Source organism: Heptranchias perlo, chromosome 23 (assembly GCF_035084215.1).
Source record: "Heptranchias perlo isolate sHepPer1 chromosome 23, sHepPer1.hap1, whole genome shotgun sequence".
NCBI lineage: Eukaryota > Metazoa > Chordata > Chondrichthyes > Hexanchiformes > Hexanchidae > Heptranchias > Heptranchias perlo.
In genome coordinates, this window is record NC_090347.1 from 29059113 (window position 1) to 29082501 (window position 23389).

At 39.2% G+C, this 23389-nt stretch overlaps 1 protein-coding gene across 2 annotated transcripts in view; it reads right to left on the minus strand.

Annotated features, from left to right (window-relative positions):
* cox10 (cytochrome c oxidase assembly factor heme A:farnesyltransferase COX10) overlaps positions 1 to 23389 on the minus strand; it is a 108901-nt gene that overhangs the window by 18141 nt on the left and 67371 nt on the right. For both annotated transcript variants that reach the window (XM_068004283.1, XM_068004284.1), the window contains exon 5: positions 5694 to 5764. In XM_068004283.1, the coding sequence (XP_067860384.1) occupies positions 5694 to 5764 (71 nt within the window). The remainder of the gene's footprint in view (positions 1 to 5693; positions 5765 to 23389) is intronic.

Below are 23389 nucleotides of genomic sequence, written 5' to 3' on the forward strand. Positions count from 1 at the left end.
GTACGTGGAAAAGACTCAATGATAACAGCAATAGCTCGGCACTGACTATCAATATATTAATGGCATTTCTCCATTTAAATCTAAATCAGCAAAGTTAAATTAAGTAAAATCTCTTTAATTTTTTTGTGGTTAAGGTTTTTGGATATTTTGGGGTGCATTTACACGACAAGTATAGTATTGGTGTGAAGTGATTTTTGCTTCATATTGATGCTGAACTTCTAAAACGTAAATCCAGAATTAGGGTCTGACTTGACTCTAGAAAATCTCACTCTGCTTCACTCTGGTGTCAGGTCAAGCCCTGACCTTGGATTTAGGCTGCCATTATACTACAACAGTAGAATGGTGTGAAGCAAAACCACTGTGAATTGATGCTACAGTAATAGTGTAAAGGCACCCTTAAATTGAATTAGCTTCAGGATTTAATATTTATCAATCTTTTCATTAGTTTTTTGAGCTCTATGGAAGTAAACACAGGATCAATATTGGCATCTGGCAAATGCGTTGCATTATAAAATCGTACGATTTAAGTCTGTGATTATCCTTGTTGCAAGTTGTCAATTTAAGCTGTGCTGAAAAGGTGAGGCAGGAAGCAGAGGCAAAGGGAAGGAGAGAAAATTGAACAGTGAGCCAATCCCAGCCTGCACTTGCACATTTTATTTTAACTAGTTCGAAAGCGGTATTTGCAAAGACCTGGAAGCAGGGCACATGACCATTTTCTTGGTGCGTCACACAAGTTGAGTTTTTAAAAAAGTACATTAATAGATGCATTGCATTATTCACAATTTTTTTTTAGAATGCATCGCTAATGACATGCAATCTAAACAGCCTAAATTTCAATCTAAATCAAAGGACCCAACATTTAGGCCGAGTTGCAGCAGTAGTGGAAAAGTTTATGGAATAAATAGCACTGGAACCAAAAAGGAAAGCATAGTGTTCACAACAGCGCAGAAAATTTAACATACAGGCTATAGCCAATGAAATTAAAAAACATTTCTCTGAATATACTCTCAACAGCTCTGGTGAGTTGGGTTATTAGAAAGGCATCAGAATAAAAACCTGTATGTATTTATATGAGATGCAGTGTGTAAGTAGAATGAACCTGGCAAGTGTGGTGGTCTGTGTCCAATGGAACCAAAGTAGGAAGGATAAAACTAATAGCCACAGTCTGCACATGATGGGCTCAGTAGGGACAACAATGATCGTAGGTTTGGTGTCTGCAATGGATACTCAGAATAGTACATGGAAGATGCAAGACGATGACGAGGGTGTAGGTGGCATGTTTCATGAGTTTTATCAGTGTGTAATGGGTACAGTAGAAAGGATGAAGCTGACAGGTTTAATTAGTGTGCGATGGGTTCTGTAGCAGGTTTGGACGTTCAATGGACCAGGTAGGAAGCACAATGCCGATAGATTAAATTTGTGTAGCAGAGGAAAGTCAACAACCTTCTCCTTCCAGTGTGGGAGGCAAAATACTCTCCTTGACAAGTTAGGGTTAAAAATTGGTTTAAAAAGTCTGCTTTGGAGAAATTTGATGTTTAATATTTTTGATGTCATTCCACAGAGACCCATCATTTCAAGTCTCATATCTACTTGGCTAGCTAAAGACTTTATCAGAATGTGTCCCCAAAGAGTGCAGAATCCTTTCCAGTTATGAATGCCATTAGGGTCCTATCTGGCCATCAGTGAAGTTTCCAGACTTAAATACATAGCAGCAAACAGGATCAATACCAGTTGACCATCACTGGAGGAAGTTTGAGACCTAATATAGCAGGCGTCATTGAGCTGTTACAATACTAGGGCTTTAAGTTGGAGACTTTTTAAATGAACATTTTAACCTAAATAGATGGAATAGCAGGGTGGGGGTGGGGGGGAGGGGGGATAGTACTGTTCCCTACACTTACCTTGTTCTTTTGATACTTTATATTATACATATATATACATGTACATTATACATATGTTATGCATCATCTCAAATAACTGTATCCTGTGAGGTCCTAGGCAACCACCCATTAACCTATGACATCAAAACAAGAGGCGATAAGAAAATGTTTTTACTCCAGATGTTGTCTGAGCACTCTTTAGCCTGTAATTCACTCCAAACACTACCCCCTTTCTCGGTTAAATAAAGTAAATTACATTTAAATACTCAGAAAGAACATGCTACGGAAATTGAGTAACAAATGCCGAGAGTGTTACTTTAATTGTCTGCAAGAAAATCTAGCAACTAATAGGACATTCACAAATAACCTGAACATCTGTGTGTGCATTCTCCATGGTGTTGCATTATTTACAAAAATTGTCATTTCTCAGCCAACAGAATGTGGCATTTGGGAAGAAAAATTTTACATTAAGCAGGATAGGCTGCATTTATTTTGAGAGACATTGTAAAAATTTAGTAAGAATCCAAAGAGTAATGAATTTGTACCTTTAACATCAGTGCAAGCCTTAATCTGCATGCTTTAAATACTGAACAAGTATAAGTTGTCAGAGATAAAGAAAACATTCAAGAACTTTTAAACACTGCGCATGAGAAAATTAAGATTTAGAATAGCTGTCATGAATTACAACTGTCTGTCAGTTCTTTGACTTTAAGATAAGCAAAATTGTAAACCATAGGTTTGTGTTGAATAGGACATTAGTAAGAGAAGTATACAATGGTATAGTTCCATCAAATTAACTCAGCTTGACCTTTGGAAGAAGATGCTTGCAGCGGTGAAGACGGCTCCATTAGGAGTCCATCTCTCTTCTCAGCTCCTCACCAAAGCAGATGGAGGCTCCATTTAGCAAAATGCACCGTGACTCCAAGTTTATAGACGAGCATCTGGGATGTTTCCTCACTCGGTGTGAGGTATAACACAGTCAAATCTATCAAGTGCCCAAGCTTGCAATTAATGAGTTGGAAACCTGCATTGTACACCTCTAGACGCAAGGCCCCCCGGCCTCACAAAAAAAATGAGAGAATGCCTTGAGGTGTGAAGGGTCAACAGCATGTGCGCAAGATTAATGTAAGAATCCAAGGTCCTGATATGATTGGAATTCTGCATCATAATGCTTTAAACATTAACACTTTTATATCTATGAAACATGAAGCACAATAGAGGGCCGAACAAGTAAAACATTACAGAGCACTGTGCTAATTGTGTATGAGGATACAGATCAAAATAGAAATGTACATTCAGCTAATGCACAGCAAGAATTCTGTTAAGAATCATGTAACTCTTGCATCTGATACTTTCTCTTTAGGGCAGGGTCTCTTCAACCACTTTGATAACATCGGCCAGTTTACATTTTAACATAATAACGGTTTTTCACAAACTATTTATTTGACTGTTTCCCCATTATGAGAGACCCCCAAAACCATTACTTTCATTTGAATCAAATCAGAAATGGCTTTTACAAAGAGATAACTCAGTAACAAACTGAAACAAATGAGTAAATTAAAGTTACGACAGCAAGATTTTATATTATCCACAACTGCTAAGTTCCCACATGTAAAAATATCCAAAAAAAAGTGATCATAAATAGAATTTAAAAACATGGAACACAGTGGTTTGCTGACCTATGTTGTTGGTCCATTTCATAAAGTCCCTTTATTGGAATGCATGTGAAACGTACTTTCACTGGCCAGTTCTGGTTTTATAGATGATCTCAGTGTGGGAGCTGGGTCTGGTCATTGCGTTACCTTGGAGTATTAGTATTTTGTTAAATTATTTTTGAACTATTTTTAAATTTTGCTATAATTGTGCCAATTCCATCCTTAAATTGGTTCAATGGCTATAGATTGTCATTATTTGAGCAAAAAGTAAACTGAAATCAGTGCAGAGAATATTTAAGTTAATATCAGCAGAACTGATATTTTATCAAATGTTAATCAAGGTCTGAGCTGGTGAAAGGGTTAATGCAAGCAAGACAATTGTGTTTTTGCAGAAAATAGAGGGTCTATTTAGAAAATACTTGCTGGAAGAGAGAAACACTCACAAACTATGCTCACAGAGTGATGGCACTTAGGTGCAGGTAGTTGACAGAAAAATGTAGGACCCCAAAGGGGTACTGTTGAAGCTTAACCAGCTAAAAACCACATTGCTTGCTAACAAAGAGCACAAATAAGTTTTCCACTGCTTGTCCAGCTAAAACCATTGTGCACTAGCTTTTAGTGATGTTTATTAGGACATGTGCTTTCAGGGTTATCTGGAGGCGAGTATGAAGAATCTTAGAACTTAGTGACTGTTCTACTCCTCTATGCCCCTTCAATGATTAATCATCACTTTTTGTATTGTGGATCTCCCTAGGCGCAGGTATGGAATTACTTAATCTACCGCAGTTTCAATTTCCCATCAAGTGCGTTATCTTAAAGCCATCTTGATCCCAAATTGACATGACCTAATTCATCCCTAATGAGGATAGTCACTTACTGGTCATGAGACAACAACTGACAAGTGTGGGGGTTACTAGTGGACAGTAGATGCTAGAAGTAGTATGGTGAGCAGCACAATTTATCATAACATGTGTGAATATGCAGAAAATATAAAATTAAAAGAAACAAAAAGCTTCAGTGGTTAAAATTAGTGCAGATTAATTTGAAAACTTTGCAACAGTTCTTAAAATATGTAAATGGAAGAGCTACTGTTGTCAGTCTTTTACACAAAAAATTACCAATAGGAACACAGTAACAGAAGTAGGCCATTCAATTAGATCATGGTCGATCTGTACAACGACTCTATATCTCTTGATACCCTTACTCAACAAAGATCTATTGATTGCCCCAGTTTCCACAGCCTTTTGGGGGAAGAGATTCCAAGTTCTCGAGTGGAAAAACACTTCCCGATTTCACTCCTATGTGGCCCAGCTGTAATTATAAGATTATACTGTCTTGTTCTGAAATCCCCAAGCAATGGATATATTCGATATCTACCATATCGAATCGCTTTATCATTTTAAACCTCTTGACCATCTAAACTTAAGGGAATACAAACCAAGTCCATGCAACCTGTCCTCATAATTTAACCCTTTAAGTCCTGGTATTATTGTGGTGAATCTGCCATGTATCCACTCCAAGGCAAACATATCCTTCCTGATGTGCGATGCCCAAAACTGAACGCAGTACTCCCGATGGGATCTGACCAAGGCTCTGTACAACCCAAGCATAACTTCCTCTCCTTTGTATTCCAACCCCTTTGAGATAAAGGCCAACATTCCATTAGCCTTTTTGATTACTTTTTGTACCTATGCACTAGCTTTCAGTGATGTGCACATGGACACCTAAATCTCTTTGCTGTTCCACAGCTCCTAGTCTCTCACCATTACCATTAAGAACATATTCTGATTTAGAATAGCTTGAGCATCCTTTTATTAAAGCAGTGAGTGCTGACAACATAAAGGATATCATTTGTGGACAGTAGATGCTAGAAGTAGTATGGTGATTTACTGCGCCCAATGGTGTGAAGAGGTTGAGCATATTCAGCTGAAGCACGCTGCGATTCTTTCCCTCCCTAGCCCTCTATTAGCCTGACTGAGGTTCAGTAACTCAGCGCAGATCAGAAACCAAACCTCGTATCTTCCTAGTTTATACTGCTTAGTATTACACTGTGCAGTTAACTTGAGCCATGTGCTAACAAACATTTCCAAGTCTACAAATTAAAGAAAACTGTTGAAATTCTCAAAAGTATCAAGTACAATGCTGAATGGAGACCAACCTAATCTGTCCTCTGACCAGGGGTCTGTTCTTCGTCCTGTTCATGTTCGAGTCAAATGGCACCTCGAAGAACTATGAGCAATTACAACAGAACAGTGTATTAGACATTCAGGTCACAATGTAAATCTAATGAAGCTAATGAAAGTCTGACAGAGTTGATCAAAATGTTCTGACCAGATCAACGTTCAAAGCACAGCAAAAAGTTAAACCTGAAATGATGCAGAGTAATAAGTATATAGAGAAGCTCCATCATACTACAGAATGTTTTCTCAAACGGTTTATCCTCTGACTTACAACGGCAACTTTTCCATTGATCTACCATGAGGACCACAAGAATACCAAAATTACAATTTTGATTTACATGTTCCAATACTGCAGTGAATGCAACCTAAATAAAATGGTATCTGAATCTACCAGTTATATAATTTTGTAAAAAGTTTAACTTTTTAAAAAATACAGTACAGGGCAGGTAGATAAGGTGATTAAGGCGGCATACGGGATATTAGCCTTTATTAGCCGAGGTATAGAATATAAGAGCTGGGCTGTTATGCTGGAGCTGTGTAAAACACTAGTTAGGTCACAGCTAGATTACTGCACCACATTACAGGAAAGGTGTGATTGCACTAGAGAGGGTACAGAGGAGATTTACGAGGATATTGCCAGGACTGGAGAATTTTAGCTATGAGGAAAGATTGGATAGGCTGGGGTTGTTTTCTTTGGAACAGAGGAGGCGCAGGGGAGATTTAATGGAGATGCATAAAATTATGAGTGGCCTAGATAGAGTGGATAAAAAGGACTTATTTCCCAAAGCAGAGGGGTCACTAACAAGGGGGCATAGATTAAAAGTAATTGGTAGAAGGATTAGAGGGGAGCTGAGGAAAATATTTTTCACCCAGAGGGTGGTGGGGGTCTGGAACTCGCTGCCTGAAAGGGTGGTAGAGGCAGGAAGCCTCACTGCATTCAAAAAGTGCTTGGATGTGCACTTGAAGTGCCCTAACCTACAAGGCTACGGACCAAAAGCTGGAAAGTGGGATTAGGCTGGATGGCTCTTTTTTGGCCGGAACAGACACAATGGGCCGAATGGCCTCCTACTGTGCTATAAATTTCTATGATTCTATACTATTCCAAAGTGAACATCCTTCAACGGGAAAGGAAGAACATCGTTTGCTCTCCCCACTCCACCAAGATCGCTGTTTAAAAAAAAGTTATCATTTGCTGGGCACTGCATAGTAGACCAATTGAGGTTCTTCTGTGGTCGGATGGGTCTGAATTGGACTTAGGCCGGTATAAAGCATTGCCTGCTATTGGAACTGTGCCAGGATATGCATCAGCCATGTTTATCTCATGAAGGAAAACTGCACAGAAACATGAAACATAATTCTCCATGGGTAAAAATAACATAAGATTGATGATATTTAGTCCAAGGTAGAAAGTTGGTGGAGCACTTTGAACAGAAAATTCTCCCCCCACACTACCCTTCTCCTTTAAGAAAACAACTTATTCCTGTAAAGTAGATCATATTCTTTGATGGTTTGCATAAAATGAATACATCTCAGTTCAAACCTAGTCACAAATCGACACAAGACTAAATACAAGTATATAGGAGATTGTTAATTGTATCCATGTGATTTATATCAATTAGTGTTAATTGTATTCAGGTGGTGGGTATTAATTGGAGACTCTCTTATCCATTCACAGGAGGGAGCTTATCTAGTGGGTGCCCATGTGTAATGGGGATCTGAGAATAAAGGCTTGGAAGCAACTGAAGACCAGGCTCTAGTAATCTATCCTTCACCACCTGGCTATCCAATTTATCAGTGATAATTCTTCAAATATTGAATTTGAGCCATTGTAAGGTAAAGTCCATTGACACAGTTGCTTTTACGTTATTCTGAAACTGAACAACAGTACAACTGAATTACTGTAACAGCAATTCTCATGAAACATAATGAAACAGAGTGGAGTCACCCTGAATTAAACACGCACCTGAAACCAAGCTGGATTTGTGCCAGACTAAAGCTGCCTTTAAACCACGAGAAGACCTGTGCTGGTAGCATCTATTCCCAGGTCTCATGCAGCCAGCTACAACTCAAAGGTAAACTTGCTGCAAGTTGCTAACTTCAGCGGCCTGTCCAGCAAGTTTGCTTTCGGGCTGCAGGCAGTTGTGAGAGTCTTGGGAGAGGCACGAGCATGGATCCCATCTCAATAGAAAAGTAGGTTTTCTGATTATGAATTCTTATCAATTCGGAAATCCTGACATCCTTCACCAAAAGAAAAATCCACCAAAAATAATTTCTTAAAAAGTATAAGCAGACTGAATTAGAACACATCTGCTTTTCAGACTGAAACCATATACTCTGCTCTGCTGGTGACTGTGCTTAACTTTTGCACAGTCCTTTTAAGCCCTTCGTGGCATGACAGTGGTGATTTACAAGATGCATGCCATATCAGCAACAGTGTACAGTTTTTAAAAGGATCCTGAAAGACAGGCTAAACTCGAGTTCCAGGCAAAGCCATTTGGATCATGTGCATTGGATATTCAATAGTTTCAGATTACTCGATCTCACATTGCTCTTAATGTTAGATTTAGCTGAAATAAAATGTATTGCCTATTAACCAATGCACTTTTATAAATATTCACTCTGTATATTCAATTTGGTTCTGATCATAAAATGTTTTCTAAATGTAAGTTTTCCTGGATTGATCAAAAATCTACTTTCGAGGAAGACTGAACATATTATAGCAGGATTCACACTATTCGAAGTGCACATGAACATACATATATTATGGCTGAACTGTGCTTATGCTGGCTGGTTCTTCTACTTCAAAGTCCAAATATTAGAGGTAAATCCCCTACAAAAGGACACTCACTTTGACAGCTGACCTAGTACAAGGTACAAAACAGACTTAAGAGCTGTTGTGCGGTGTATGTGTATGTAATTGACCCGGAACACTGTACAATCGCTGATTGGGTTGCAGCTATTCTACTGACACCAGGTGCAAGTCTACAGAGTACTTTGTTTTAGACACTGCTGCAAGCCACACCTCCTAGCTTTCTTTGCCCTGTTCCGTTTATGCCAGACAGCTAATGAATCAAAGTACTTCTAGCGCACATTGTTTTGGGTACAGCTAGAACAGAATTTTGCTTCTTTGAAGCCTCATTCAAGGACAAGGACTTTGAAGGTATCTTTGTAAGTGTGCAATCCTTCATGTTGGTGTTAGCAGAAGTTAATGTCTCGTTTCTTCCCCCAAAACCTCAATGTATTTTCATCTCATTCATCCAAACATCTGAGTGTTCTCTTCCACAAATACCCAGATGTTGGTTGAGAGGTGTGGAGAAGAACTGCTCTCAACAAGGAGAGAGACGAGAGTGAAAATTAACAAGACAGCTGAAAACTGATCTTTCTTTGATAGAAAAGGACCAAAAGATAAAAGATAAAAGGAACTTTGTCCAAACAAATCCAGCAGGAAGTTCTTTATCATCAGTAATTTCATAAGAGTAAGAATTTTGGCAGACAAGGGTCAATATAACAGTCTGGTACAATTTGAAATACAATAAAATGCATCATCAGCACCCCATTGAAAGCTGCTTAAAAGGAACATACAATTAGACTGTGGTGGGGTCCACTCAGCTAAGACATAATTTATCATTGTTTATTATCTTATTTACAGTATTAAATAGATATTGGATTGTCCTGAAATCCAATCTTGCTTACCATTATAATCTGGCTGAACTACAAGTTATAAATCAGCACTGATGCAAACCAGGAGTGGATTTACATCAGCTGGTACTGGCGGAGGGATATCGTCAGTATATACTGGCAGGAACTTGACTTCCAACCCTCCCCATACAATCCACTCAAATTGCTATTATAGGAGGAAACACAATTGAATTAAGTATGTGTGCATATTACGTACACTTATATGGTGTGCAAATACGGTGGCATGTATGCTATTTAATTCAGAAAAAGCAACAAAAGCAATATTTCATTGGAGCTACACACCAGTGTATTGTGGGCAACTGATCCAAATTACTGTAGCTGACAAAGTGAGGGAGCTGAATTAACAATAATAGATGGCCATTAGACCGCAAGTGTTTCACCATAAATACTACATGGAAATTTAACTTGCTTGCATTTTCAGGCTCTATTTTTCTGGCTGCTATCCCTGATGATCTTCATTGTTTAATTAAAAATATTCAACATATATTTATAGAGCCAAAAAAGTTTATCACAAGTGTAACAGTTGTTTTCAAGGTGAGATGTAATTTATTTACACAAATCAATGAATAATTGCAGAGGAGGGTTATCTTGAAATTATGACCTACATATATTAACATAAGGAAATTTGTGATAATGGGAACTTACAATGGGGTTATTTGCTGTTCATTTATTCAAATAACTTCACATTTGTCCTAACATGATGCACTATTACATGTCAGTGTCCTTGTATACTTAATGTTGACAAACCCAGTGAACCCTGATGTAATTATTAACCACAGTTCTCTTGCACTATTTAAATAGGTAGATGTGGAACAAGAGTATCTTTATGGACAGTCCCAACAAAAAAGTAATAACATTTAGACATGGCCTTAAATTAAGAGAATGGGGCTATCAATTAGATACTGAATTCAGAGCACCCACCTATTTTTCTGAAGAAAAACTTTGATTAACTGTTCAATGAAACATTTTTTATTTGAATAGTTTTTTTTCCCACCAAACATATCAGAAACTTAAAACAAAATTGAATTAAAAAAATGTGATCTGCTTCTGAAATTGTCCAGCTGTACTTCATAGTAGAATTCTGAGTTAACCTGAAATGAGGTTTGGAGGGGGGATGGAGGCAGGTGGATAGGGAGAGGTAAGATCAAAGGCATGGAATAGCTGGTGGGGAAAATGACAAGTCGACACTTAAGTCAATGGAGAACTAATATATGGTGCCATGAAGTAAGAGGGTGCAAGTTTGATTCCCTCTTCCTAATCTGCTGACTTGTTTAGCTGCTTGTTCCTCATGATAGACAACTGAAGAACAGTATTAACAGTAGCCTAGGCTCCGGTTGCCTGCCCATATTCTTTGCTGCAGGTGTTTATCCCGGCAAGAACTCAGTATGAAAAAAAGGATTTTGTACCTTCAATGAAAGTTTTGAGCAAAAATGAAGGCAACCACTCAGTTCTGAAAATAGATCAAATAGAGCTCACACAATCTAATAAAAACAATATCAAAGAGTCATCTGAGCTTAAAATGCTCTCCTTAAAAATAAAGCAAAAAATCTCTCATTAAAGATAAATCAAAAAGTTACAAACTGCATAAACTAGACCGATCAAGACTTTTGAAGTCCCTTGGGATGTCTTTCCATGTTGAAGGTGCTATATAAATGCAAGTTGTTGTTGCATGACAGTACCCCACTATATCCTCTGCATGTAAAATCAGGACAAATTATTTGTCACGAGGCTGCTGTTTGGATAATAAATTACAATTTGACAAAAGCACTCAATTTTAATCACGTTTCCATCAAACTGATCTTTATGTTCAATATTTTTTAAAAAACAGCATTTCTATATCTGTGAAAAGATCGAAACACATTCTTTTTGACTCCTTGCAGAAGAGCTACAAGCAGTATCTCAATTAAACAGCAGGAAGAAAGAAAACATTTACTAATCCCTTTTTGTTGGATTTTAGAGGACTATGTATCAGAGGCACAGTTGGAGACAGAGACATACTCAGACAGTAAGATGGAAACACAATCGGGACTCAACTTAGGCACATTTTCCTTTAATTTTATTAAAACTTCTGTATGTTGGACTTTTATTATAGTTTACTCAAATCATTGTTGATGGTTTTAAGTCTTTACAGATAATTACCAATGGTTCAATATTCATTGTTTGTGTTCATATATATTTACCAGCCCGTTTAGCACTCTATGCAAATTTGACATGTTCCCCCTCTCCTATTATCCCAGCTGATCTTAAACTGGCAGTCTGAAGTGTAGATCCATTTCCAGTATTTCTGGCTTTTAAATTCCTACATTTTGGTGCCAGACTTGGCTGAGTGGCAGCACTCATCTCTGAGTCAGTAGGTCATGGGTTCAGCCCCACTGCAGACACTTGAGTACATAATCTAGGCTGACACTTCAGTGCAGTACTGAGGGACTGCGACACTGTCAGAGGTGCCGTCTTTCAGATGAGACGTTAAACTGAGGCCATCTGCCCTCTCAGGTGGATGGATAAGAACCCCTGGAACTTTTCGAAGAGAAGCAGGGAGTTCTCCTGGTGTTCTAGCCAACACTTGTCCCTCAGCCAACACCACCAAAAGAGAGATGATCTGGTCATTTATTTGAATGCCATTTGTGGGACCTTGCTGTGCACAAATTGCCGTATTTCCTACATTACAACAGTTACTTACTTCAAAAGTACTTCATTGGCTGTGAAGCGCTGTTAGATATTCTGAGGTTGTGAAAGGCGCTCTATAAAAGCCTTCTTTCTTACCAGGACAGAAAGAGCAGTTTTCTTTCAGAAGGCAAGGTAACTTCTACCATCTTGATAGAATTAAACAATTAACAGGGCTCCTTATTGAATGGACAAAAAGTTGGCTAAGAAGTTACGCAATGCATAAAATCGCGAAAAAACAGCACAAATAAACCTTCCCCCATTAGTTCTTGAAACTCCACTGTTAGGTCATCAGCTGAAATACAAATACGCTAAACCCGCAAGAAGAACACCGCAGTCCTTATGACTTTGTCATTATAACTGTGAGGTCTGTCTGTACATACATTTCTCTCAATGATATCATACACAGAAAATAATGTTTTGATTGAGCTATGCAGTACAGTGCCGCTATAGTAAACTTTATAATGCATTAGTGGACGATTAATCAAATCGATGCTCTGATTGCTGTAGACAGTGACTATTAATCTGTAGTAAAAGCCAGCTTTCGCTTCTGAAGCCCTTTGTTTGTGATGTCATCCATATTAGAGACAACTTGGTGCCATTAACGGTAAACGTACAGCACTTAAGACTGCATTATGTGGGCAATGGAAGAGAAGCAAAATATTTGGTAAGTAATTTATTTTAATATGTTCATATCCTTGCATAAATACACCATTACTTCTGCAATCACATCTACAGTCTTATCCCTTATTTATTTCAATCTGGATTGACAAATGGTGCCTCTTTCAGTCTCCACATTATTTTGTTTCACCTCTTGAATCCTGGATGAGTGCAGCTCCAACAACACTCAAGAAGCTCAACACCATCCAGGACAAAGCAGCCCGCTTAATTGGCACCCCATCCAACACCCTAAATATTCACTCCCTTCACCACCGGAGCACCGTGGTTGCAGTGTGTATCATCTACAGGATGCACTGCAGCAACTTGCCAAGGCTTCTTCGACAGCACCTCCCAAACCTGCGACCTCTACCACCTAGAAGGACAAGGACAGCAGGCACATGGAACAACACCACCTGCACGTTCCCCTCCAAGTCGCACACCATCTTGACTTGGAAATATATCGCCATTCCTTCATCGTCACTGGGTCAAAATCCTGGAACCCCCTACCTAACTGCACTCGGGAAAACTTTCACCACATGGACTGCAGCGGTTCAAGAAGGTGGCTCACCACCGCCTTCTCAAGGGCAATTAGGGATGGGCAATAAATGCTGGCCTTGCCAGCGACGCCCACATCCCATGAACGAATTTAAAAAAAGAGATTATCTGGTCATTTATTTTAATGTCATTTGTGGGCCTTGCTGTGCACAAATTGCCACATTTCCTACATTACAACAGTGACTTACTTCAAAAGTACTTCATTGGCTGTGATGCGCTGTTGGATGTTCTGAGGTTGTGAAATGAGCTCTATAAATGCCTTCTTTCTTACCGGGACAGAAAGAGCAGTTTTCGAAATGCGGGAAAAAAGGAACTTTAAGCAGCCTAAAGCAAAAGGAACTTTGAGTAGATAAAAGCATCCGTGATGCAACAAATCCCTGTCCTCCATTTCAGTATAACACATGCTGGAAAGCTCATTATTGCAGAAGAATATTTTTTGTTACCATATTCGACACAATAAATGTGAAATAACATATCTGTCTTTGGCTGCTGGTTGGCCAACTAATCTTTGCTGTGTTTCTATTATAAATACTGCCAGTGGGAAAATAGATGGTACACATGCTCTGGTTGGGAAAAGACCACTGCAGTCCATCTGGCCAGTTGCAAAGTTTTAAAAAAAACACAATATATTTCTTATATCTCGCAAATGTTTTTCATTTATCTACCTGCGCTGTCTTCTTGGACAGTCTGTTCCACAAAGTTACCATGCACTGTGTAAAGTAGTTTAATCCAAGTAATCTATTCACCTCCCCCTCTTCCGAGCTTGACTTCATGCCCCCTGCTAACAGTGTGGTTATGTCAAACAATTTATTACGGTTAAGTTTATCTGTCCCCATAGAATGTTGAAAACCTTGCTAAGGCTTTCCCAAAGTCCCCTTTTCTCCAGAGAAAACAGTCCCAGCTTCCTTAAGTCTCTCCTCATAGATCAGGCGCCTAATCCTTGGTCTCAGTTTAGTTGTCTCGCTCTTAGCCTCACCAAAACCAGAAAGTTTGCAGTGTGGCTGTGGGAACTAGAATAGTACACAGGGGTGGAGCCAATCCTCTGGCACTATTCCAGTTTTTAACTGATTACCGAAAAAAGCCCATTGGGCGTGAACAATTCCATTAGCCACTTCCTTAAGTACCCAGTACACAGTCTGGGCCGGCTGCCTTGACATCTAAGTGCGCCAAGTCTATCAGTTACCTTTTTATTTGTAATTTCCAATATTCTTTATTTTTCCTTGTCCCTCCCTGGCAATTCCATCTCCATTTTGGGAAGGCAGCCTGTGGTTTCCTCTGTGGCACAAAGGAGTCTTTTAGGATATCTGCCGTCTCTATGTCACCTAATATCAAGTCAGGGGTCTGTCTTACTGTTTCCCTGACCACCTATTTCTAAATGCTGTGCATCTATGCTTAATACAGTCTTTTCACCAAGTTCCAGTCCAGGATAAAAAAAAATGTTGTCAAAAACAATAAGAAGGTTAATTAACAAACTATTACCAGATGTCTAGCTACATGACTGTCATTATGCAGGAATGCAGTTCATGATTGCTAACGGCTCAAGGAAAACTTGGGGAGTTATCTTCTTACATTTACAACTGGATTCCATGACAGCATGAGCATTCAAATTACAAAAGATGTGTTTTTTCCTCCTGCCTTCCAAAATCTCAAGTTCCACAAATGGAATCCACTAAGTGGAGACAAACACTTCTATTAGATACTAAGGCCTAGTGGTTAATTTTCTGGTATCAAAGTGAGGAAAGGGATAGACTATATGAAGAACAATGGCTACAATGCAATGTGATCTTTCATTAACTGATACCGTCACAATCGATGAGAAATGTTACAGAACAATCTATCCATATGATGAAAAAGCTTTTGTCGGTGTGTCCATAACATTGTATGATTTTAATTAACCTCTAATGTTGCTGATTGGTGTCATATAGTTAGCATAAACCAAAGATCAGTCAGATCATTAAACATAAAACCATTTCAACCTGTTTTCTTTGGATGCTTTGGTTTCCCAACCAGTGTTAATCCTCCATCCCATGCACTCTTCACTCCCACTGGGTACTGCAACTCCATTTTCTGCTTCCCTCCCAGTAACTGAAAGCGCCCCAGCCCCTCCTCTTTCCAACCTCATCGGTGCACCCTTAAGCGATTGGAGAGTGCTGTAGCTCTGCTCCCTTCCTCCCAGCCTGACCTGAAAGCAGCAGTCAACTTCCCATACAACTCAGAATACTGTATAACATAAACGGCTCCCTAGGCCAGCCCCCTCAATGCAATAGAAATCTCCCCGTTTAACCTAGCCAGCTCCCCACCCACACAACCCAACCTTGAGCATTGAAGTCAGCTACCTGCCCATCCCAATTCTCAGTGCAACCAACCTCCCTAGACCCACCTGTCTCAAAGTAAGCGGAGTAAACATCGAGTAATTATTTAAATGGCAACATTATTTACTTTTCTATGTTACAATCATATTTATGTTCTTGGTTTATGCTCTCTCCAATCAGGTTTCCAATCCTCCCACAGCACCAAAATGGCCCTAGCCAAAGTCACAAATTTTGGCGGAGCAGGCTCGAGGGGCCGATTGGCCTACTCCTGCTCCTATTTCTTATGTTCTTATGTAAATTTCATCCTCTGTGACTGTGACTACGGTGCATTGTCCCTCCACCACTTAGATGAAGTCTTTTATATGGTCAACCTCCTCTACTGCCTCACTTCCGTTGTCCAGCTTGGTGAGACTGCCCCTGCCCCTCTTACCTAAAATAAGTCTTCAATGAGCAGCAATTTCTTCCAACTAACAAACCTCATACCTTTGCCAACAACTCCATCCCCCTCCCTGGTCCTTGTGTCAGGCTGAATGAGACGGTTCGCAACCTCGCCATCCTATTCAACCCCGAACTGAGCTTCTGCCCAAAGATCCTCTGAATCCCCAAAACTGCCTACTTCTACCTCCATAATATCATCTGCCGCTAAAATCCTCCCCCATGCCTTTGTCACCTCCAGACTCGACTATTCCGATGCTTTCCTGGCCGACCTCCCATCCTCCACCTTAAGTAAACTTCAGCTCATCCAACACTCTGTTGCCCATCTCCCCTGTCCTTGCTGACCAGTGCCTCAAATTTAAAACTCTCGCCCTGGTGTTTAAATTCCTTCATACCTTTGCCGCTCCCCATCTCTAACCTCTTCCAGTCCTAGAACGCCTTCTGCTACTGAACTCTCTGTTCCTCTGACTGTGGCTTCTTATGCATTCCATCTTCCTTTGCCCTACAATTGTTGGCAGTGTCTTCAGCCATCTAGACTCCACAATCTGCAATTCCCTCCCTAAATTCCTCCGCCTCTCCTTTTAAGACCTTCCTTAAAACCCACTTGTTCAACCCTCCTAATACCTCCCTCCTTTGGCTCAGTGTCCATGTTTTTTGGATTATATCTGTGTGAAGTGCTTTGGGACATTTTTCCATGTTAAAGTCGCTGTATAAATGCAAATTGTTGCTGGTGACTCTTGACGACTTAGGGTACTTACAATATAAGTTTTAAGCTTGTTTTATATTTATATACACACAACCACACGATCTATTGTATTTTTATTTAATAATTTATAACATTGGAATAGGTCATGCCTGGCCTCCCTTCTAGCTTCAAGCTCAAACCCTAGACAACTTACTCCTTCCAAGGCACTGGACCAAACTCCATCCTAACTCCAGCTTCAGACACCTTTCTAACTCAGCTCTGATTTGTCCAGTCTCTCCACTCCTGTGCTGACCTCCTCTGCAAATGCAACAAGATGACACATGCCTCAGCCCTCACTTCCAGAGGGACACAGATAATTTCTGAAGTAATCAATTGTTTGAAATCCTGAGTCTGCCTCTAGGTGCCCATGAGAAATGAGAAGGAAAAAAAAGTGCAAGGTGTACAGAAAAAAAGGCAGAAAATGAAAGAAACATGTAAAGACAGAAAATGTGTGAGTGGCATAAAGTAGAGAGGTCACAGAGTCAAGGAGAGATTTACACATAGGGAGAAGTTTCGCAGGGGTCATAGATAAAGGTAGATACAAGAGAATGTGAGAGGAAGAGAGAAGAAAGAATGGAAAACAAAGACAGAATGAAACAGAAAAATGGATCGAGAGAGTAGAAGGACAAACAGATGCAGTTGCAGGAAAAGACACATAAGTTTTAAAACTTTTCTCCATGAGCAATGCCACAGAAGAGCAAGAGAGATTTTCTTCGTGCTTTTATAATGCGATGGCCAAAGGGTTTGCCAAGCATGGATCTTACTTAAAAATGGGTCTTCCCGACAACAATTTTAGCGAGTCCAGGCAGCTTTATATTTGGCTTATAGCCGCCTATGCACTTGGAGAATTCGGCACATTAAAACAGGTTTTGCACAACATAAAAGTGGCGTACAAACCTTCGTATTGCTGGTGTTGTTTAATTAGTGTATGCTGGGCAGCAAGCCAGGAAATGTACAGTACTTAATAATACGTATGCTTACCTCCTTTTGCCACAAACAGTCTGCTTTTTGAAGCAGTAATTAAGATATAGAGAACAAAGATGTTGTTGATAATTACACTGTGCTCCACTGTTTTTCCGTAGTTGAGAATAGATGGAAACTTTTTTCTTCAGTTTCAACAAATTTCTGTTTTTACTTTGAGGATATACAGAGTGTATTCTGTTAATTGTTGGCCTGAAGTACTCACAAGCCTGTAAAAGCTTACAGGACACTCTTTTTGGGCACTGAAATGGTTATCAAACAACTATCTTACACGCATTCATAGAACAGTAAATATGCTTTTGAAAAAAATTTGAGAAACCTAATTGAAGACTAGGGCCCAGAATGCAGATCAAGGTTGAAAGGAGTAAGTCTGAGTATACTTGTAAATTATAGTGTGTTTTACTGTAAACAGACACCAACCCCCCTAAAAAAACACATTAGTCTAATGATACCTTACTTGCCGCTTTGTCTATGTCACACAGCCTCTACTGTGCTCGCGCACTGACTGCATAAAGGTTCAAATATTTCTGAACATTGATGTAGATCATACATAACAAATGACTGCAAATGAGTACAAGGCAGAAATTCGACTGCAAGGTTCTGCTGACCTTTTAAAAATGAACTTTGCCTTTTCAGCTTAAGATGTCATTAAAAATGTTCAATCGAAGTAGCATCTTGTAATTCACTGCAATACACCGTACGTACAAGGTCAATTCCATCATGTGTCTACTGTAGCCATTAAATGTAAAGCCTTACTTGATCATATAGGTTTTCTTTTAAACCGCTAAAGTGTCCTCTCATTGAATTCCGTAGAAACCGCATTCTCAGATTTGCAACACTAACAGTCTAGCCACATAATATGTACCTAAATACCAGATTAATAGCACCCTGCACGCTCATCTTTGCAAACAATAATCTGGTAACTGTTTATTTATCTATTACAATTCAAACTCTTACAATTTACTAACTATTAAGGTCTAACTGTTATAAATATTATCCAAGTTCCTTACAGGAAAGCCATAATGTAAAATAAAAATACAAATGCATTTCTGTTCTACATGATACTTTGGACTCCTCTTGAGTTTATCCAAACAATCAATAAGTTGCACGTGAAACAGTGTGCCATACTCTTTTTTTAAAAAAAGCCAACAAAGAGTATTATTCTTCCATTTTCTAAGTTCTATAAATGCATTAGCCCCAACTACAATGCTTCTGTCCAACATTTCTTTTGAAAGGCACAATGATACAATGCAACACGAAAGGTGATAACATTTTCATTTCTTACACTAATTTGAAAAATAGCTGTTATTATCTTTTGCTGGTCAGACCATGCTGGTGTCTACAACCTGATATTGGTTGTTGGGGATTCTTTATACACCCAAAGCTGGAGCTTTAAACTATTACCACATATGGTAATAAAGGAGACAAAGGATACTTTTCCTTTCATTTCAATGAATGTAAGGATGCAAAGATCTGACAAATCCTATAAATTCTGATTGCCGTACGCTAGGTGTTCAAACCAAAGCAATTTATAATAGAGCAACTGTTGCTGGTCCAGCTTTCGTGTTCTTTCTCAGGATTCACATAATTTAAACCATCATTTTCCTATAATTGTGAATCCAGGAAACTACGACACAGACACTTGCACAAGCACAAGCACAAGCAAATGGAACTCAATACAATGCATTCACCTTCTCTGCCCTTGCACCCAAAAAGCCTGGTGGCTGTAATGAAGACGGAACCCTGCCTTAAACAACCTGTCAAAACACGCAAAACTGAGGATCCATTTAGATGCATCGGGTCATCAGTCTTAGCTAGTATTTGAAACTGTAATTCCGGCTCCGCCTGGAAAATCTTGGAATTTAAGTGATAGTGCATTGTTAATCTTAAACCAGGATAAAAGGGAGTTCCAAATGAAAAAAGAGTGAATTAAATGATCAGGGTGCCATTTATTCTGAAATACAGGGCTGATCATTTACAGGTCAGTTGCCAGTCTGTGGTGGTCAGTATTGACTTTTGGAAAATTAGATCTAACCTACAGCGCCTTTGTGCCTCAAACTGCACTCGCATAATTTACAATAGAAACTGCTGAAATGTTTACTGTTACAAATGTTTTGCTGCAAAAATGCAAAACTGAAGAGGATACAGGAAACATTTATGCTATTCATTTTTTTTTCACAAAAGCATGTACCAGCCTATATTACCAAATATACATTTAATTTGCATCTATTTATTCAATGCATTGAACGGCCCAATTTCAAAACATTTTCCCCTCTAAATATTCCTCTTACAGTAGAACTCTGATGTGCCAAGAAAATTAATTTGGAATAAATGACAAGTATTGTTCCAATGCACAATTCCAAGATCATTTACAGGAAAATAATAAACAAATGCCGTACAGATATTTACCTGAATTTGACAGGGCCTTATGAGAGGTTAAGAGTTACATTATTTTTATGCTGCAGACCTCAGTATAAATATTTTTGTTTTACAAATAATACAGTGCTAGGCTACTCAATATTACTTGACCCAAAATAACAGGCTTTAAACACCCTCTGTGTTATGAAAGGTAAAGAAATTGTAGAATTCTCCAAGCAGATCTCAACAGGCCTCTCTATGTGCAGTCACTTGAAATGCTGTAGGCTCCACAGAAAGTCTATCATGTGTGTTGACCTGTCCCTCTCAATTATGTGATAATTGTACACATTAAAAAAAAATCTTTTTGGAGACAGACTGTGAAAGTTATGGTGTACGGAGAAGAAATTGTTTCTATGCTGTAAAGCTGAATGAACCATTTGCTTCTGTTTCAAAGCTGTTTAAACACATACATTAAAATGCAGATAGGGTTAGATGAAGAGGGGTGGGAGAAGGCTCATGCATAACATAAACATCGGCACAGGCTAGTTGGGCTGAATGGCCTGTTTCTGTGCTGTAAATTCTATGTAATTCTATGTAAAATATTACTTTGTATAGTACATTATTTACCTGTCACACCAAAATGAACCAACATCATCTGAATGAAAGCTCTCCTCGTAATACCATCCAGGCAATTACCTAATCAATGAATGCATTCTTGTCATAGTACATCATGCAGCTTATACCTTGTACTTATTTACGGTTTAGTATTGGGAGATCATTAAGTAAAATGAGTTGCTACATTCTTCTCTTCCTCATCCCCATGAGTTCTGAGCAAAATAAAAATGTTTTGCCAGAATTATGTGGCCCATTCAAAAATTCACTCTGAAATTGATACCCCATTTATACAACAGCGCGGTTACAATATAAATGAGGCAGTGTGCATAACTGTCAGAGGCACAGAGTGCCTCATGAGGTGGTCTTGCTTTAGGAGATTGAGCACTGCCAGCAGCTAATATAAACGCCCACTACTGATAGACCTTGCTACTGGGGTCATGATTGTGATTTGTGATTTTCACATTGTTGGCCCATATATCTGGGAAGTTCTGTGGCTAGAAATGTAAAGTCATAAATGCAACATTTGCGCAATTATGCACGTGTAAATCTCATGCGTGTGTCACCATTGCCAGGCTCTGAAGACACCCTTCAGCACAAACAGTGCAAATTTGGAATACAGGCAGCTGCTGCAGGACCCATTTCCATTAGAGGGTGCGATGTAAATGGGCATTAAAGCAACGTGCAGTTAACAGCTGACATTTTCCTCTGTGCAATTTAACAGTTCAGTTAATACTTAGCTTTCTTTTATCTGCCTCAAGGGCATTTAGCTGCTTTTATATTGGTCTTCTAATTCAGATTCCAGGATACTGGTGTTGTGAGCCAGCTTCCAGCATTTATGCATTGTTCTGCAGACTAGCAGAAGACTTGTAGACCCAGATAAGGTCACCCGTCTATCCAAAACTGATTTAATTGCATAAACACCATGAGCTGGTTCCTGGATGATGGACTCCAAATTCTGAATTAAAAGACCAACCAATAAAAGGCCCTTTACAGTCTATTATTTTAGCTCAAATAATGTACCAGCAAATGGTTTGGTATTGCAATGCAATTAGTCAGATATGCTCTCAAAAGCCAATAAATGCTCACCAACTGTTATGCATACAGAGTACTTTTTTTGACACTTTTTTTGTAATTAGTTGAATCTACATCCTATATGTGAATTTTCCTGTTAATCTATTGAAAAGTCTATCAGTAAAGATTGGTGGCAGTACCTGGGTCAAAGAACAATGACAGGAAATTGCTTTTGGTAGTAGTCAAAGTACAGAATTTACAGAAGACCACAGCACATACAGTAAACATAAAGAATCGTTCTTCACATACCACAATCAGCAACCATTTTTAAGACCTGGTGGCTACTTATCTCAGTCTCAGTTTATTTGTTAATCGCATTATTGTGAAAAGCAAGTACAGAAAAAGCATATGGGTTTTGCTCATTAAATGTCTTTGTTGCCTTGCAGTTATGCAGACTGGAGTCTGAATACAGGTAACTATCCATATCAATTTTGTTTTGGTTCAGGACTCAAAAGTATGTGGGCATAGTACGTACTAGAGTTACAGACATAGACAGTGCTTACTTAAAACTGGATATACTAAATTTTGCAGTTACTGTACTTACCGGTTTACTCTGATATGATTTTAGAAGGACTGCACGCTGGCATCACTGAGTTATAGTGCCAGCTCAATGTATGCATCCTTAAACATATGCACAGAGTTCTGCCTGCTAGTGTCCAGCCTGCTTGTGTCCAAATGCCAGCGGCCTTTTCTAATGTTAACAGATGTTAGCAATTGATTGTTCTGTCGGCTCTTTGTTACTATGAAAATGTTAAGAGATCTCGTGGACGACTTGGGCACTTTCGAATCTTTAAATAAGAAACATTGGTTTTCTAATATTGCAGTTATATTGTAGGAAGCTCCTCAAAGTGGTCTTATACCAGTCATTGGTTTGGCTGAACAAATACTGTACATTCGCAAGGCTCAGAACTAGGTCCCTTGCTTTTTGTACTATATATCAATGATTTAGACTTAAATCTAGGGGGCATGATTAAGAAGTTTGCAGATGATACAAAAATTGGCCGTGTGGTTGATAGTGAGGAAGAAAGCTGTACACTGCAGGAAGATATCAATGGACTGGTCAGGTGGGCAGAAAAGTGGCAAATGGAATTCAATCTGGAGAAGTGTGAGGTAACGCATTTGGGGAGGTCAAACAAGGCAAGGGAGTACACAATAAATGGCAGGTGTAGAGGAAGAGAGGGACCTAGGAGTGCATGTCCACAGATCCCTAAAGGCAGCAGGACAGGTAGATAAGGTGGTTAAGGAGGCATATGGAATACTTTGCTTTATTAGCCAAGGCATAGAATATAAGAGCAGAGAGGCTATGCTGGAATTGTATAAAGCACTAGTTAGGCCACAGCTGGAGTACTGTGTTAGTTCTGGTCACCACAATACAGGAAGGATGTAATTGCACTAGAGAGGAGATTTACAAGGATGTTGCCAGGACTGGAGAATTTTAGCTGTGATGAAAGACTGGATAGGCTGGGGTTGTTTTCTTTGGAACAGAGGAGGCTGAGGAGCAATTTAATTGAGGTGTATAAAATTATGAGGGGCCTAGATAGAGTGGACCGGAAGGACCTATTTCCCTTAGCAGAGAGGT